Genomic DNA, 16,093 nt, shown 5'->3' with positions numbered 1-16,093 from the left:
AGTCATAGTAAATAATATACTTTTTTTCTTAACTGACTTGCCTAGTTAAATAAAAAATGAGGCGAATATGTCTGGCTCGTAGTCGGCGTTCCAATTCATCCCAAAGGTGTTCGATGGGGTTGAGGTCAGGGCTGTGTGCAGGCCAGTAAAGTTCTTCCACACCGATCTCGACAAACCATTTCTGTGTGGACCTCACATTGTCATGCTGAAACAGGGAAGAGCCTTCGCCAAACTGTTGCCACAAAGTTGAAGCACGGAATCATGGACAATGTCATTGTATGCCATAGCGTTAATATTTCCCTTCACTGGAACTAAGGGGCCTAGTCCGAACCATGAGAAATTCCTCCTCCACCAAACCTTAGTTGGCATTATGCATTCGGGCAGGTAGTGTTTTCCTGGCATCTGCCAAACCCAGATTCGTCTGTCAGACTGCCAGATGGTGATGGCATGATTTATCACTCCAGAGAACACGTTTCCACTGCTCCAGAATCCAATGGCGCAAGCTTTACACCACTCCAGCCGACGCTTGGCATTGCACATGGTGATCTTAGGCTTGTGTGCAGCTGCTCGGCCATGGAAACCCATTTCATGACGCTCCCGACGAACAGTTGTGCTGACGTTGCTTCCAGAGGCAGTTTGGAACTCGATAGTGAGTGTTGCAACTGAGTTGCAGCACTCGGCGGTTCCATTCTGTGAGCTTGTGTAGCCTACCACTTCCCCTTGCTACTAGATGTTTCCACTTCACAATAACAGCTCTTACAGTTGACCGGGGGCAGCTAGAGCAGGGCAGAGATTTGACAAACTGACTTGTTGGAAAGGTGGCATCCTATTGATGTTGAAAGTCACTGAGCTCTTCAGTTCTCTTCCATTCTATGCCAATGTTTGTCTATGGAGATTACATGGCTGTGTGCTCGATTTTATTCACCTGTCAGCAACGGGTGTCGCTGAAATATCCAAAAGCACTAATTACTTTTGGACATGTAGTGTAGCTTTACTTTCACAGCTCTTGACTAATGCTATTAGACTCTGAGAAGGAAAAAAATCAGTTTCCCTTTTTTCCCAGGGTTATTGTTGATTTCAGGAGTGAATGCCTTATTTAGGCTGGAGTCTAGTTCTGGTTATCGAAAGTGTGTAATTCCCTAAATGTTTCCATTTTAGATTATGATGAACAGATTGCAGTGAACATGGTGGATTTTTTAACATGGTGGATTGTAGTTATTTTTTTGTCCATTTATCAATGGCACATTTTTGATAGTATGGACTTTTCCTCTCTGTTTCACTCCAGGCTTTGGAACTGAAGCTCCAGTCAAACTCTGCACTTCAACCTCACTGCCAACTGAAGCTCCAGTCAAACTCTGCACTTCAACCTCACTGCCAACTGAAGCTCTGAGGTGGGAAAACCATGTTGTATGTGTCATGCTCTACTCACGTTTATCAACTTTCAAAGCAGTATAACTTCTTCCCCATGTTTTAAGCTCAGAGTCTGTACTTTCCTAAACTGTTAAATAAAATACAGGCTAGATACAGTCGTCTGGGCCCTGGTAAGAAGTTGTGCACTGTAGGGAATAGGGTGCCATTTGGGACTCGACTATTGTATATGCCATATCGTCAGGAAAAGGGGGTAGATACTGATAATGGTCGGTTCTTCAGACTGGTTTAAGACTCGTCTTTCTTGCCTAGTAAGCGTTAAACGATGGACAAGCTTGGAGCAGCTTATCCCAAGATGCTTTGTTCAAATGGAAGAACAGTAGTTCCTCTATTAGGATTGCTTTGTCTGCCATATTCAGTAGTCTCTTTCTATACTGATGGAATTAACATACTCCTGAAACTGAAGCATTTCCATCCTTTAATTTGTTCAAAGCTAGTTGTACTGTTTCGCACTGGGGACCATTGTAAAATCTTTTGATTGACAAGTAAGAGGGTCGGAGTCGGTGTGTCATTGTGACAGCAGAGATGTTTAGAAGATATTTGCCTGGCTATGTACAGTGCCTTGCGAAAGTATTCGGCCCCCTTGAACTTTGCGACCTTTTGCCACATTTCAGGCTTCAAACATAAAGATATAAAACTGTATTTTTTTGTGAAGAATCAACAACAAGTGGGACACAATCATGAAGTGGAACAACATTTATTGGATATTTCAAACTTTTTTAACAAATCAAAAACTGAAAATTGGGTGTGCAAAATTATTCAGCCCCCTTAAGTTAATACTTTGTAGCGCCACCTTTTGCTGCGATTACAGCTGTAAGTCGCTTGGGGTATGTCTCTATCAGTTTTGCACATCGAGAGACTGACATTTTTTTCCATTCCTCCTTGCAAAACAGCTCGAGCTCAGTGAGGTTGGATGGAGAGCATTTGTGAACAGCAGTTTTCAGTTCTTTCCACAGATTCTCGATTGGATTCAGGTCTGGACTTTGACTTGGCCATTCTAACACCTGGATATGTTTATTTTTGAACCATTCCATTGTAGATTTTGCTTTATGTTTTGGATCATTGTCTTGTTGGAAGACAAATCTCCGTCCCAGTCTCAGGTCTTTTGCAGACTCCATCAGGTTTTCTTCCAGAATGGTCCTGTATTTGGCTCCATCCATCTTCCCATCAATTTTAACCATCTTCCCTGTCCCTGCTGAAGAAAAGCAGGCCCAAACCATGATGCTGCCACCACCATGTTTGACAGTGGGGATAGGGGGTGTTCAGGGTGATGAGCTGTGTTGCTTTTACGCCAAACATAACGTTTTGCATTGTTGCCAAAAAGTTCCATTTTGGTTTCATCTGACCAGAGCACCTTCCACATGTTTGGTGTGTCTCCCAGGTGGCTTGTGGCAAACTTTAAACAACACTTTTTATGGATATCTTTAAGAAATGGCTTTCTTCTTGCCACTCTTCAATAAAGGCCAGATTTGTGCAATATACGACTGATTGATTGTTGTCCTATGGACAGAGTCTCCCACCTCAGCTGTAGATCTCTGCAGTTCATCCAGAGTGATCATGGGCCTCTTGGCTGCATCTCTGATCAGTCTTCTCCTTGTATGAGCTGAAAGTTTAGAGGGACGGCCAGGTCTTGGTAGATTTGCAGTGGTCTGATACTCCTTCCATTTCAATATTATCGCTTGCACAGTGCTCCTTGGGATGTTTAAAGCTTGGGAAATCTTTTTATATCACAACAGTATCTCGGACCTGCCTGGTGTGTTCCTTGTTCTTCATGATGCTCTCTGCGCTTTTAACGGACCTCTGAGACTATCGCAGTGCAGGTGCATTTATACGGAGACTTGATTACAGATCCTCACTGAACTTCTGGAGAGTTTGCTGCACTGAAAGTAAAGGGGCTGAATAATTTTGCACGCCCAATTTTTCAGTTTTTGATTTGTTAAAAAAGTTTGAAATATCCAATAAATGTCGTTCCACTTCATGATTGTGTCCCACTTGTTGTTGATTCTTCACAAAAAAATACAGTTTTATATCTTTATGTTTGAAGCCTGAAATGTGGCAAAAGGTCGCAAAGTTCAAGGGGGCCAAATACTTTCGCAAGGCACTGTATCCTTTTGATTCCCCTCTATAAAGCCACTAATACATGATCCTGATGGTTTCCTGGAGGTGGGCCATGTTGGGGTTAGGGGTTAACCTGTGCCAGGTCTTGTTAGCCTCATTCTTAGCTAGATCCCTCCCTCCCTCGCGGAAGTGGATGGCTCAGCATAGTACAACATTACCTGCACTGACCATGGGGACTGACCAGACCATGGGGACTGACCAGACCATGGGGACTGACCAGACCATGGGGACTGACCAGACCATGGGGACTGACGAGATGTTTATTCCCTTAAAGGGACAATCTGCAGTTGAAACGATAACAAAGCGCTCGTCCCACTACTGTTTCGGTATAAAGCTAAGGGATGGGTCTGGAGAAATGTAACCACTCTCAAATGTCTAGACAGAGCTATGGATGCAAGGACTAACCATCCATGATATTACAATTATAGATTTGACCATGTTTTAAGGCTCACGTGTTTACATTGTGGTTGTTTTGTAAACATTGGAGTAAAACAAAATGTTTACTCTGATGGGGTACGTCAGTTGAACTAAGCACATGAGGCATTTGTAAGTTGTATACTTATATCATTAATACAGTATACTTATATCATTAATACAGTATACTTATATCATTAATACAGTATATCATTCATTTCTAAGTCCAAACATGTATGTAGCAGCTGCAGATCGACCCTTTTGTAAAGGCAGTGAATATAGTAATAGTAGTAGACATGTTGACTTCACAACCTTCAAATGGTTTATTACCGTCACCAACTCAGTGGCCTTGTGGTTGGTGTCCACCCTGAGATTGGAAGGTTGGACATTCCATCTCATTTTGAGTTGGACCAAAGAGTCAAAAAATGGAACCCTATTCCTCTCTGCTTGACACTCCGCATTAAGAAGATAGATTGTGGCCCTGCGATTAGGCTAGCGTCCTGCGATTTAGGCTAGCGTCCTGCGATTTAGGCTAGCGTCCTGCGATTTAGGCTAGCGTCCTGCGATTTAGGCTAGCGTCCTGCGATTTAGGCTAGCGTCCTGCGATTTAGGCTAGCGTCCTGCGATTTAGGCTAGATAGGCTAGCGTGCTGTCCAAGAGGTGTACTTGTATATCAAGCTGCCTCGCACGACAGAAACAGGAGATGGGATCCTGCCCCTATAGGTTGTTCTGTCTGAGACAATGACATGTATGACTAGAGTAATTTGATATCCATTATGTGAGATGTATCCTGTATGAATTTGTGTTGGTACCTTACTGAACACTGGAATATATCGTACATGTATATACAGTGCCTTCAGAATGTATTCAGACCAGTTTACGTTTTCCACATTGTTACTTTGATTTAATTTTAATTTTATTCTAAAATGGATTCAATAAAAACAATTCCTCAGTCTACACACACTACCCCATAATGACAAAGAGAACATAAACAAACAAAAAAGAAATATCTTATTTATTTACTTATTTATTAGTATTCAGACCCTTTACTATGAGACTCAAAATTAAGCTCAGGTCCATCCTGTTTACACTGATCATCCTTGATGTTTACAACTTGATTGGAGTTCACCTGTGGTAAATTCAACTGATTAGACATGATTTGGAAAGGCACAAATCGGTCTACATAAGGTCCAACAGTTGATCAGAGCATGTCAGAGCGAAAAGCAAGCCATGAGGTTGACAGAACTGTCCGTAGAGCTCCGAGACAGGATTGTGTCGAGGCACAGATCTGGGGAAGGGTACCAAAACAATTCTGCAGAATGGTCGCTAAGAACAGTGGCCTCAATTCTTAAATGGAAGAAGTTTGGAACCACCAAGACTCTTTCTTCCTAGAGCTGGCCACCCTGTCAAACTGAGCAATCGGGGGAAAAGGGCTTTGATTAGGGAGGTGACCAAGAACCTTATGGTCACTCTGACAGAGCTCTAGAGTTCTGTGGAGATGGTTGTCCTTCTGGAACGTTCTCCCATCTCTGGAGCACTCCACCAATCAGGCCTTTATGGTAGATTGGCGAGACGGAAGCCACTCCTCAGTAAAAGGCACATGACATCCCTCTTGGAGTTTGCACCTAAAGGACTCTCAGACCATGAGAAACAAGATTCTTGGCCTGAAAGCCAAGCGTCATGTCTGGAGGAAGCCTGGCACCATCCCTACGGTGAAGCATGGTGGTGGCAGCATCATGCTGTGGGGATGTTTTTCAGCGGCAGGGACTGGGAGACTAGGATCGATGTAAAGATGAACGGAGCAAAATACAGAGATCCTTGATGAAAACCTGCTCAGGACCTCAGAATGGGGCAAAGGTTCACCAACAGGACAATGATCCTAAGCACACAGCCAAGAAAATGCAGAAGTGGCTTCAGACAAGTCTCTCTGAATGTCCTTTAGAAATGCTCCCCATCCAACCTGACAGAGCTTGAAAGGCTCTGCAGAAAAGAATGGGAGAAACTCCCCAAATACAGGTGTGCCAAGCTTATAGCATCATACCCAAGAAGACTCGATGCTGTAATCGCTGCCAAAGGTGCTTCAACAAAGTACTGAGTGAAGGGTCTGAATACTTGTGATATTTCAGTTTTTATTTTTAATAAATTAGCAAACATTTCTAAACCTGTTTTTGCTTTGTCATTATGGGGTATTATGTGTAGATTGATGAGGGGGAAAAAAACTATTTAATCAATTTTAGAATAAGGCTGTAACGTAACAAGATGTAGAAAAATCCAAGGGGTCTGAATACTTTCTGAAGGCACTGTACATCTTGAATAGCAAGTCTCATAATATGATGCTAGATTCATCTGAACTTTCAGCTTTCAGAACGACTATTCATTCCGGGACAAGACTGCACTGGTAAGGAGTGCTACTGATCTCGACGCAAATCTTCTGGCAGTCCTTCCCAAAGGTGTGTTGCATCCCGAACACCGACTGCATCCTAATGGCACCTTATTCCCTTGGCACTACGTCTGAACAGGACCCATAGGGCTCTTGTCCAAAGTGGTGCACTAGATAGGGAATAGGGTGCTATTTGGGATTCATCCTTTAAAATAGGAATCCATCATGTTTTGTAATTTTGTTTTTCCTTCCCAGTTTCAGATTTAAAGAAACATTTTGAAAGTGTTGTCTCTATTGATTTGGAAATGAACAGGTATGTTTCCATTTGTGTATTCAGAACCCTTGACAATGACCACCCTCCCTCTGTCCCTCCGTTTCCATACATCCTTTTAGTTCTCATCCACTGTCATAGTTACCTCAGACCGTTTCCATACATCCTTTTAGGCCTCATCCACTGTCATAGTTACCTCAGACCGTTTCCATACATCCTTTTAGTTCTCATCCACTGTCATAGTTACCTCAGACCGTTTCCATACATCCTTTTAGTTCTCATCCACTGTCATCGTTACCTCAGACCGTTTCCATACATCCTTTTAGTTCTCATCCACTGTCATAGTTACCTCAGACCGTTTCCATACATCCTTTTAGTCCTCATCCACTGTCATAGTTACCTCAGACCGTTTCCATACATCCTTTTAGTCCTCATCCACTGTCATCGTTACCTCAGACCGTTTCCATACATCCTTTCAGTCCTCATCCACTGTCATCGTTACCTCAGACCGTTTCCATACATCCTTTCAGTCCTCATCCACTGTCATCGTTACCTCAGACCGTTTCCATACATCCTTTCAGTCCTCATCCACTGTCATAGTTACCTCAGACCGTTTCATGTTGCTACTACAGTAGGGTGACAAAATTTAGTTAACTTTCCCAAAATTCCCAGGTTTTCCAGAAATTCTGATATTGAATATTTCTGGATGTCCTGTTTATCCCTTTCTTCCTTTTGAAGAATGTGGTTGTTTTTCATGATTTGTATTTGTTTTGTGAGTGTATTTCCTACCTTCATTGTGCAATTGTTGAGATGCAGGGCTCCCTTGCAAAATAGACCTTGGTCTCAATGGGACTCTCTGATAAAATAAAGGTTAAATAAATAAGCAAACTGTTTCACTGTGATAACACAGTAATCTCTGTATCCACCTGTCTGGTATGAAGCAGGAAGGAGAGGATAGCAAGGCATCTAGAGGGTATAGAGAGTGACGTTCCTCCTGCCCTGACGCCCAGCTGTGCCGGCCTGGTGGTCAACCGTATCCTGGAGGAGGACCTGCCACGATACACCCGGGCCTCAGACCCCTGTGAGCCAATCATGCGTATGTATGCTGACCACGTTTGGGTGACAACCTGTTTCTGCTCCCTTGCCAACTCATCGTGTCATGCCATGTTTGAGACGTTGTGTTCGTATGATTTAGCGTGTGTTCCAAATGCCACCCTATTCCCTATATCACAGGTATCTAACTCTTACCCGGAGCCTGGTCGGGAGCCTGTTGCTTTTCTATTCTACCTGATAATTAATTGCACCCACCTGGTGTCCCAGGTCTAAATGAGTCCCTGATTTAGAGGGGAACAATGAAAAGAAAACTCAGTGGAACTGGCTTCGAGGTCCAGATTTTGAATTTGATACAGCTCTGGTCATAACGTGGGCACGATATAGGCAGTAGTGACATTTGGGACACATCATGACTGTGTGTTTGTCTCCCTCTGGTTCCACAGTGAAACGTTACAGCAGAGAAGACATGGAGATCCCACAGATGCAGGTGTCCTCCCCAGACAGACGGTCCAGGGCCAGCCCGGAGGACCAGCCTGGACCAGCCGCCCAGCCCCACACGGAGCCTGTCCTATCCCTCCCTGGCGGCCCAGGGGACCCAGTCAGCTCCAAGGCTGAACGGATCGCCCGCTACAAAGCCGAGCGCCGTCGCCAACTCTCTGAGCGTTACGGCGTCGTCCTGGATCAGGAGATCAACATGGACTACTCCCCCCGTTACTCGCGCTCACGTAGAGAGTCTGACGTCTCCGACAGAGGGGCCCCAGCAGTCACCGAGCGTAGGAGAGAGAGAGAGGAGGTGGAGGAGGGAAGAGAAGGAGGGAGGGAGAGTTCTCGCAGGGCTCCCTACAGCTCCAGACTGGGCCGGGTCTTCATGCAGGCTCACCCTGCTGAGGCTGAACAAGCTCCTTCCCCAGGCCACGGTTCTGCCCATACCCTGGCCCCTCCGCCCACCCGGGCCACCACCTTCTCAGATCGGGAGAGTATGATAAATCTCGAGAACTATCGGCTGGCCCAGGAGAGGACAATGGCAGGAGGGCCCAGAGGAGCCAGCAGTAGGCCACAGGATACCCTCAATACCCAACCCCAGCAGACCCTTCCCCAGGCCAGCCCTCTGGACCAGCATCTCAGTCCCCCTTCATCCAGGGCCTCATCCAGGGAGTCTTACAGAGTGGATGCCGTCCCCAGCTCCCCCCTGACAGCCTGCCGAGCCTCCCTGCCCTACGGCATCTCCCCCGGGGACCTGTTCGTCGAACAGCAGGCTCAGGCCGTCCTCAGCAGACATGGGTGAGTTCAAATCAGCTTTGCTATTATGATGCACTCTGTCTCCATTGAGTTTGATCAATGGAACAAGTTGTACTGTATGCACATCCAATAAGTTGCTGGTAGAAAGAACAAACTCCTAAAATACAGACCGTCCCCAAATCCAGAACAAAATCAAGAAAGAGACCAGTATTCTAAAGAGACCAGTATTCTAAAGAGACCAGTATTCTAAAGAGACCAGTATTCTAAAGAGACCAGTATTCTAAAGAGACCAGTATTATAAAGAGACCAGTATTATAAAGAGACCAGTATTGCATGGAACTCATTTTGCTCAGATGAAAAGCAAATCTGGTTTTAAAAAAACCAGAAGAAACACCTCATGGCTGTATTATGTTGTGTTTTGTGTGGACCCCAGGAAGAGTAGCTGCTGTTTTTGCAACAGTGAATGGGGATCCTAATAAGATACCAAAAAATAGACACCCTCACACTAATGAATGCTCCTGCGGTTTTTGTCAGGCTTGAACCTTCAGGTCATCAGTAATGTTTTCTATGAGTTCACATTAGGTCATGGCCATTTTATAATAACACGCTCTCACATAAGTTCGATCTCTGTATCAACTCTGGTTGCTTTCAGCATTGACTGACCACTTTAAGGATTAGTTGCTGTATGTTGTTGCCCTTGGTAACAGTGTGTTAATTGTGCCATTTAGGGGCTGTATCCAGACTGTGGTCACAGTGTTCTATCACGCTAAGCACTGCTCTGCTTTCATAGAGGTGCTCTGCCTGCCAGGGTCTCATCAGGGTCCTTAGATGGGGTACTGGGTGCGTTTGAGAGGGGGTAGAGGGAACTATCAATTACGGGGGGGGGTTGTTCAGTGGGTTGGGTTTCACAGCTTGCCCTGTGAGGCAGACCTGAGGCCAGACCAGAGAAAGAGGGGGAGAGAGCACACGTTTCAGATACTACTGCTATCGCTACACTTGCTAAGTGTAGTGTTTCTAGGCCTGGCTAAATGATCTTTAACCTGTCTGAAACACTATGCAGGCCCATTATGTCCTGCTCTGTTATTGTATAGGTCTAATGGCACAGTTCAAAACTCTATGTATTGTCCTGTAGCCTGGCAACCTTGTCTCAGAGCCACTGGTCTCTCCAGACAGACTCAGGATGTGATACTGTTGCTGACGCCCAGTATATCGATGTAGCTAGACCTACTATGTACTTATTATAGCTAGACGGGTTTAAAGGGGCTTTTTCAGCTGAATTTAAGAGAAGAGCAGTCACAGATTAGTCAATCGTAAATCAATCTAGTTTAACACAAGTTGCAACAGGGAGACTCCTTCCAGCACAGAAGCAGAGAAAATGTCTAATGTGCCTTTTGGAGATAAGCCCTTTAAATTCTAATCCGACAGTATCAAATGTTCTGTAAACACCGGCCCGAAAGGCTGCGAGGAGGACACAACACCAGCTGCTACAGAATCACAGAGATACATTATCAGTGTGTCCCTGGCCCAGTGTTGCGTCAGACTTTAACCATAACATTGATACGGGCAGTTAAACAGGTCAATGGTAGGAACCCCGGTACTTAGTTACAGTTAGACAGGTCAACGGTAGGAACCTCAGTACTTAGTTATAGTTAGACAGGTCAACGGTAGGAACCTCGGTACTTAGTTACAGTTAGACAGGTCAACGGTAGGAACCTCGGTACTTAGTTACAGTTAGACAGGTCAACGGTAGGAACCTCGGTACTTAGTTACAGTTAGACAGGTCAACGGTAGGAACCTCGGTACTTAGTTACAGTTAGACAGGTCAACGGTAGGAACCTCGGTACTTAGTTACAGTTAGACAGGTCAACGGTAAGAACCTCGGTTCTCAGAAAATCAGTTGAGGAATTAAATGATTCGTCATTAGTTGGTGACAAAATACAGGAAACACCAACAAAGTGTCTTAATAGGCCATTGGGTCACCATGTGACGCCAAAATAGATTCTACAAGTGTGTGGATCTCTTCCAAGAGAAATCCCATCATTTGGTGTTTTGTTGACGGTGATGTAAAGCGCTGTCTCAGGAGCCGCTCCGGTATCTTCCATTAGTGTTCAATTGAGATCTGGTGACTGAGACACTTTAAACCCCCTTTGAAACCCCTCTTTCAAAGCCACTTAGATCTCTTCTTGGTAGCTAATATAATGGGCAACATGGCATTTTTATACGTGACCCTAAGCATGATGGGATGTTAATTGCTTAATTAACTTTGGAAGTGTGTGTGTGTGTGTGTGTGTGTGTGTGTGTGTGCACCTGCTGTCAGTTTGCTTTGTATTCCTCATTTACTCAAGTGCTTCCTTTATTTTGGTAGGTACCTGTAGTTATTCTAATGGCCCAGTCTGTCTTTTCCTGTAGCCTGGCAGCCTTGTCTCAGAGCGACTGGTCTCTCCAGACAGACTCCGAAGGTGATGCTGCCTCTCAGTCTCTTATCAGCTGGCCATCCAGGTACTGTAGTAGGAACATATTGTATGGGCAGACCTGGGTTCAAATACTATTTGAAACCTTTCAGATACTTTCAATGTTTGCTTTAGCCTGCCTGGAGTGCCAGGTAGGCAGGGTTTGCGCTTTCAATACCTTTTCTATTGGTTTCATTGTACCAGGCAAGTTCAATCAAGCACAGATACAGTATTTGAAACGATTTCAAATAGTATTTGAACCCAGGTCTGTGTACGGTATGAGTGTGTTTGACATGTAGACCCCAAAACACTTCCCTAACCCATCCTCCCGAAGGATACCCTAATAGTGTGTGTGGATATTATATAATCATAGTTAGCATTCCCCTAATAATCTTGTAATCTCCAAGTTAACAGGTGCTTAACTTGTAATCAACATTTTGCATGCTTCATTCACTTAGTGTCTTACGATGTTAAGAAAAATCTATCTTTCAAATGTCATCAAACATGCTTATCAGGGAATCGTAAACCTGTTGCACACAACTGCCACAAGTGAATGCTTTGGTCACACTTGAGTAATTGTCCCCCACAATGAAATCCGGGAGGAGACTGTTAATCTTTCTCTGTCCGTACGTCGCAGGTAATATCTCAGACAGCACTGGTCCGATTTTGACGAAACTTGGGTGAATGATGTCTCTTGCCATAGAGATGCGGCATTTACGAAAAATACACTGATTGGCCAGATGGTGGCGCTATCACTTTGAAAGGTCACACCCCTCACACAGTTTGACCAAAGTTCATGAAATTTGGTACATATGTCCTTCATATGTCCATATGTCCTTCTCTTGCCTCGGGGACCCATAAGTTCCACTGTGAGGGATTTTCTGTCATTTTTAATTTTGTGAAAAACACTTAACACTACTCCTCTGGATAACAATAATAGTAGAGAGTGATTTATTTCAGCTTTTATTTCTTTATTTCTTCATCACATTCCCAGTGGGTCAGAAGTTTACATACACTCTATTAGTATTTGGTAGCATTGCCCTTTAAATTGTTTAACTTGGGTCAAATGTTTCATGTAGCCTTCCTCAAGCTTCCCACAATAAATTGGGTGAATTTTGGCCCATTCCTCCTGACAGAGCTGGTGTAACTGAGTCAGGTTTGTAAGGCCTCCTTGCACACACACGCTTTTTCAGTTCTGCCCACACATGTTCTATGGGATTGAGGTCAGGGCTTTGTGATAGCCACTCCAATACCTTGACTTTGTTGTCCTTAGGACATTTTTCCACAACTTTGGAAGTATGCTTGGGGTCATTGTCCATTTGGAAGACCCATTTGCGACCAAGCTTTAACTTACAGACTGATGTCTTGAGATGTTGCTTCAATATATCCACATAAGTTTCCTTCCTTATGCCATCTATTTTGCAGCAAAGCACCCCCACAACATGATGCTGCCACCTGTGTTTCACGAAGAATGGTGATCTTCGCCTTGCACGCCTCCCCCTTTTTCCTCCAAACATAACGATGGTCATTATGGCCAAACAGTTCTATTTTTGTTTCATCAGACCAGAGGACATTTCTCCAAAAAGTACGATCTTTGTCCCCATGTGGCGTTGCAAACCGTTGTTTGGCTTTTTTTATGGTGGTTTGGAGCAGTGGCTTCTTCCTTGCTGAGCGGCCTTTCAGGTTATGTGACTATAGGACTCATTTTACTGTGGATATATACTTTTGAACTGGTTTCCTCCAGCATCATCACAAGGTCCTTTGCTGTTCTGGGATTGATTTGCACTTTTTGCACAAAAGAATGTTCATCTCTTGGAGACAGAACGCGTCATCTCCCTGAGCGGTATGATGGCTGCGTAGTCCCATGGTGTTTATACTTGCATACTATTGTTTGTACAGATGAACATGGTACCTTCAGGTGTTTGGAAATTGCTCCTAAGGATGAACCAGGCTTGTGGAGGTCTACACTTTTTTTCCCCCCTGAGGTCTTGCAGCGCGATCTGCGTCAGAAATAGAACTGACTTCTATTTTAGCCCTTGGCAACTCAGATGCTCGTTGGCGCGCGCGAGCAGTGTGGGTGCAATAATTGGATAATATAGATTTCTAAATGTATTTTTCAGCGAGTGGAGTAGTCAGCCTGTTAGTGTATGTAAAATTCTACTGTTATAGCCTCGCTACTATTTGTGACATGAGGAAATGTTTGACGGGCAAGGAGGCATGGCTGAGTCAAATAGGAATCCTGACTTAATGAAGTGGGGATTAAGGAGCTCAGCCATGTGCTTCTCGTCAGTAACAGCCACATCATCAACATGAAGGGACATGGACAGCTGTGAGGAGGAGGGTTTATTCTCCAGGTCTTTAACCGTTTTCCAGAACTTCTTGGGGTTAGACCCACAGAGAGAGAACTGTTCCTTAAGTAACTAACTTTGGCCTCCCGGGTGTTTAAGTGGCCATCACTTCAAACCAACATAGTATTTGTGCAATTTATGTAGCATAGCCTGATCCTACATCTGTTTGTGCTCTTGCCAACTCCATTGCTGTTAGTGTTTGTCAAGCCAAACATGACAGTGAGGGACAAGGATGGTTGGCATAATGGAACTGTCAGACCACATTCAGGCTACTGTATGTGTGGATTATGACTAGCCTGAGTGCTATTATTTCTCATTTGCTTGAATGAGAGCCAGTCAGCCTGAGTATGTGTGAGTCTTTCGCCAAATGCCGTTCTTGAAGTGGAGTAACTCTGCAAGATCACGGTCGAACCAGGGGTTGAACCTGTTTTTAATTCTCATTTTCTTTATGGGGGCGTGTTTGTTAATACCACTGAAAACATCAAAAGAAGGTCCAAGCGTCTTCAGAGGGCATCAAACTGAGTCTATACCATTTTACAGATGGCCGTGAGGGACAAGGATGTTTGGCGTAATAGAACTGTTAGGCTACTGTATGTGTGGACTGATCTTCCCAGTAACGCTAGGTTAAGTGTTAGGTCTAAATGGAGATGTGCTGTCTCTGTGTAGCGTGTATACTCTTTAAACTCCTTCCATGGCAAATGAAGCAGCAGCCCATCAATTAGGGTTGGCTTAGTGGTGTACGAGGAGATTAAGGATAAATCCACAAATGGCATTCTAGTCCCTATTTGGTCCGATCAGCGCCCTGGTCAAATGTATTGCACTATATAGGGTGCCATTTGGGACACAGCTTAACATGACCTGAACAGGAAAATAGTTTAGGCTTGCTCACACTTTGGCCAAGAGAAATTAGAGTGAGCTAGAGATGACTCAGCAAGGATTAGTATTGAACTACAACATGGAGCCTGATGTCACTAGCTGAACTTGTGACACAGTTCTGTCAGTCAGATGGATGTTATTTGTCTACTGTTGTCTTTATATCTCCTTGTTTGTTGACCCTAGATTAATGTCATCCTTAAATTAATAATCACTGGATTTACTCACTTTTATAGTTGACTTGGTGTGCATCTCAAATGGAACCCAATTCCCTATATAATGCACTACTTTTGTCCAGGGCCCATAGGGCACTATGAAGTGAATAAGGTGACATTTGGAACAACGGGGCACTGACTATAGTTTATTTGGGTGTCTGTTTAATAGCCTTTGATATCTGAAGTTAGTTCATCCATCCTTCCCCCTTTTTAAGAACCAGAGTAAGAGAGAGAATGTCAAAAGATGACAGTGGAGTCCGAATGGTCCCAGCAGAGCGGGTTCTGGCTCCAGAGCCCCGAGTGAACAGACAGCGTGATCGGGCTCACACCACCACAGCTCACCACCTGTCCCAGCGCGGTCACAACTCTGACCCTGTCACCTATCAAAAGACTGCCCCCTCCTCTCAGCCCTCCCAGCCTGCCTACGTCCACATCCCAGACCACCACGCCTCAGTACCACACACCCACACATCAGGCCCTGCCTTGGGCCACCAGCGAACAACCATGGACCCCCTGGTGGTGGAGGTGGTGCCCCAGAGGAGGAAGGTCAGTGCCGACCACATCTACACGACCCACATGGAGGGCAGGCAGGTTCTGAGAGAAGAGGTCCTCACTGAGGGTCTGCTAAAGAGCAGGAAGGCCGTGCTGCCCTTGGACATCCGCCGCAGGGAGAAGAGCGTGGACGACCCCCAGAGAGGGGAGCGGGAGTGGGAGAGCTACGGCACCTGGGGGGGGAGAACCAGTCGGGAGGATTCAAAAGAGTGGGAGACTAGGCCTCAGGACAGGGTCCAGCAGCAACCACAGCACTGGTCTAGCCACATCCAGGACACAGAGGAGACAGGTCCAGCCAGGCCCATGGAGATCTCTTCCCACGCCCAGCCCAGACAGCAGCCCCTCCGCCAGCAGAGCCAGTGTCAGCCTGGGCAACATAGAGGCAGTGACTCGGCCGTCTACCTCCAGAGTGGCGCCTCCCTCCCCCAGGCCAAACCCAGTAGCATGGAGCCAGCTGGGACACACAGGCCCCCCAAGCCCAAGGTCCGCACACGCTCCATGTCCGACATCGGCTTGAGCCAGCGCCCAGCTGCCGACAGGAGCATGGAGAGGACAGCAGCTCAGCTGGCCAGGGAGGGAGGGGTGGAGATGGGGGTGCTACCAAACGGGGAGGTGGGAGCACTGGACACCAGGGTCTCTGTGGCCCAGCTCCGACACTCGTACCTGGAGAACGCCAACAGGAAGCCAGAGCTGTAGGTGGAACAGCATGGATACCACTGGCTAGCTACAGACTCTTAAATACGTATGATGTG

General features: G+C 45.4%; 1 protein-coding gene across 5 annotated transcripts in view; it reads left to right on the top strand.

Annotated features, from left to right (window-relative positions):
- LOC109874775 (supervillin) overlaps positions 1-16,093 on the top strand; it is a 117,901-nt gene that overhangs the window by 28,556 nt on the left and 73,252 nt on the right. For 2 of the 5 annotated variants that reach the window (XM_031810719.1, XM_031810722.1), the window contains exons 2-7: positions 1,286-1,391; positions 6,319-6,410; positions 6,596-6,653; positions 7,553-7,707; positions 8,108-8,945; positions 11,313-11,402. In XM_031810719.1, the coding sequence (XP_031666579.1) occupies positions 1,286-1,391; positions 6,319-6,410; positions 6,596-6,653; positions 7,553-7,707; positions 8,108-8,945; positions 11,313-11,402 (1,339 nt within the window). The remainder of the gene's footprint in view (positions 1-1,285; positions 1,392-6,318; positions 6,411-6,595; positions 6,654-7,552; positions 7,708-8,107; positions 8,946-11,312; positions 11,403-16,093) is intronic. The other 3 variants (XM_031810721.1, XM_031810720.1, XM_031810723.1) reach the window with 3 other exon arrangements.

This window comes from Oncorhynchus kisutch, linkage group LG30, assembly GCF_002021735.2.
Source record: "Oncorhynchus kisutch isolate 150728-3 linkage group LG30, Okis_V2, whole genome shotgun sequence".
Classification (NCBI taxonomy): Eukaryota; Metazoa; Chordata; class Actinopteri; order Salmoniformes; family Salmonidae; genus Oncorhynchus; species Oncorhynchus kisutch.
Note: the sequence above shows the minus strand (reverse complement) of the source record. Positions and strands in the feature narration are given on the sequence as shown.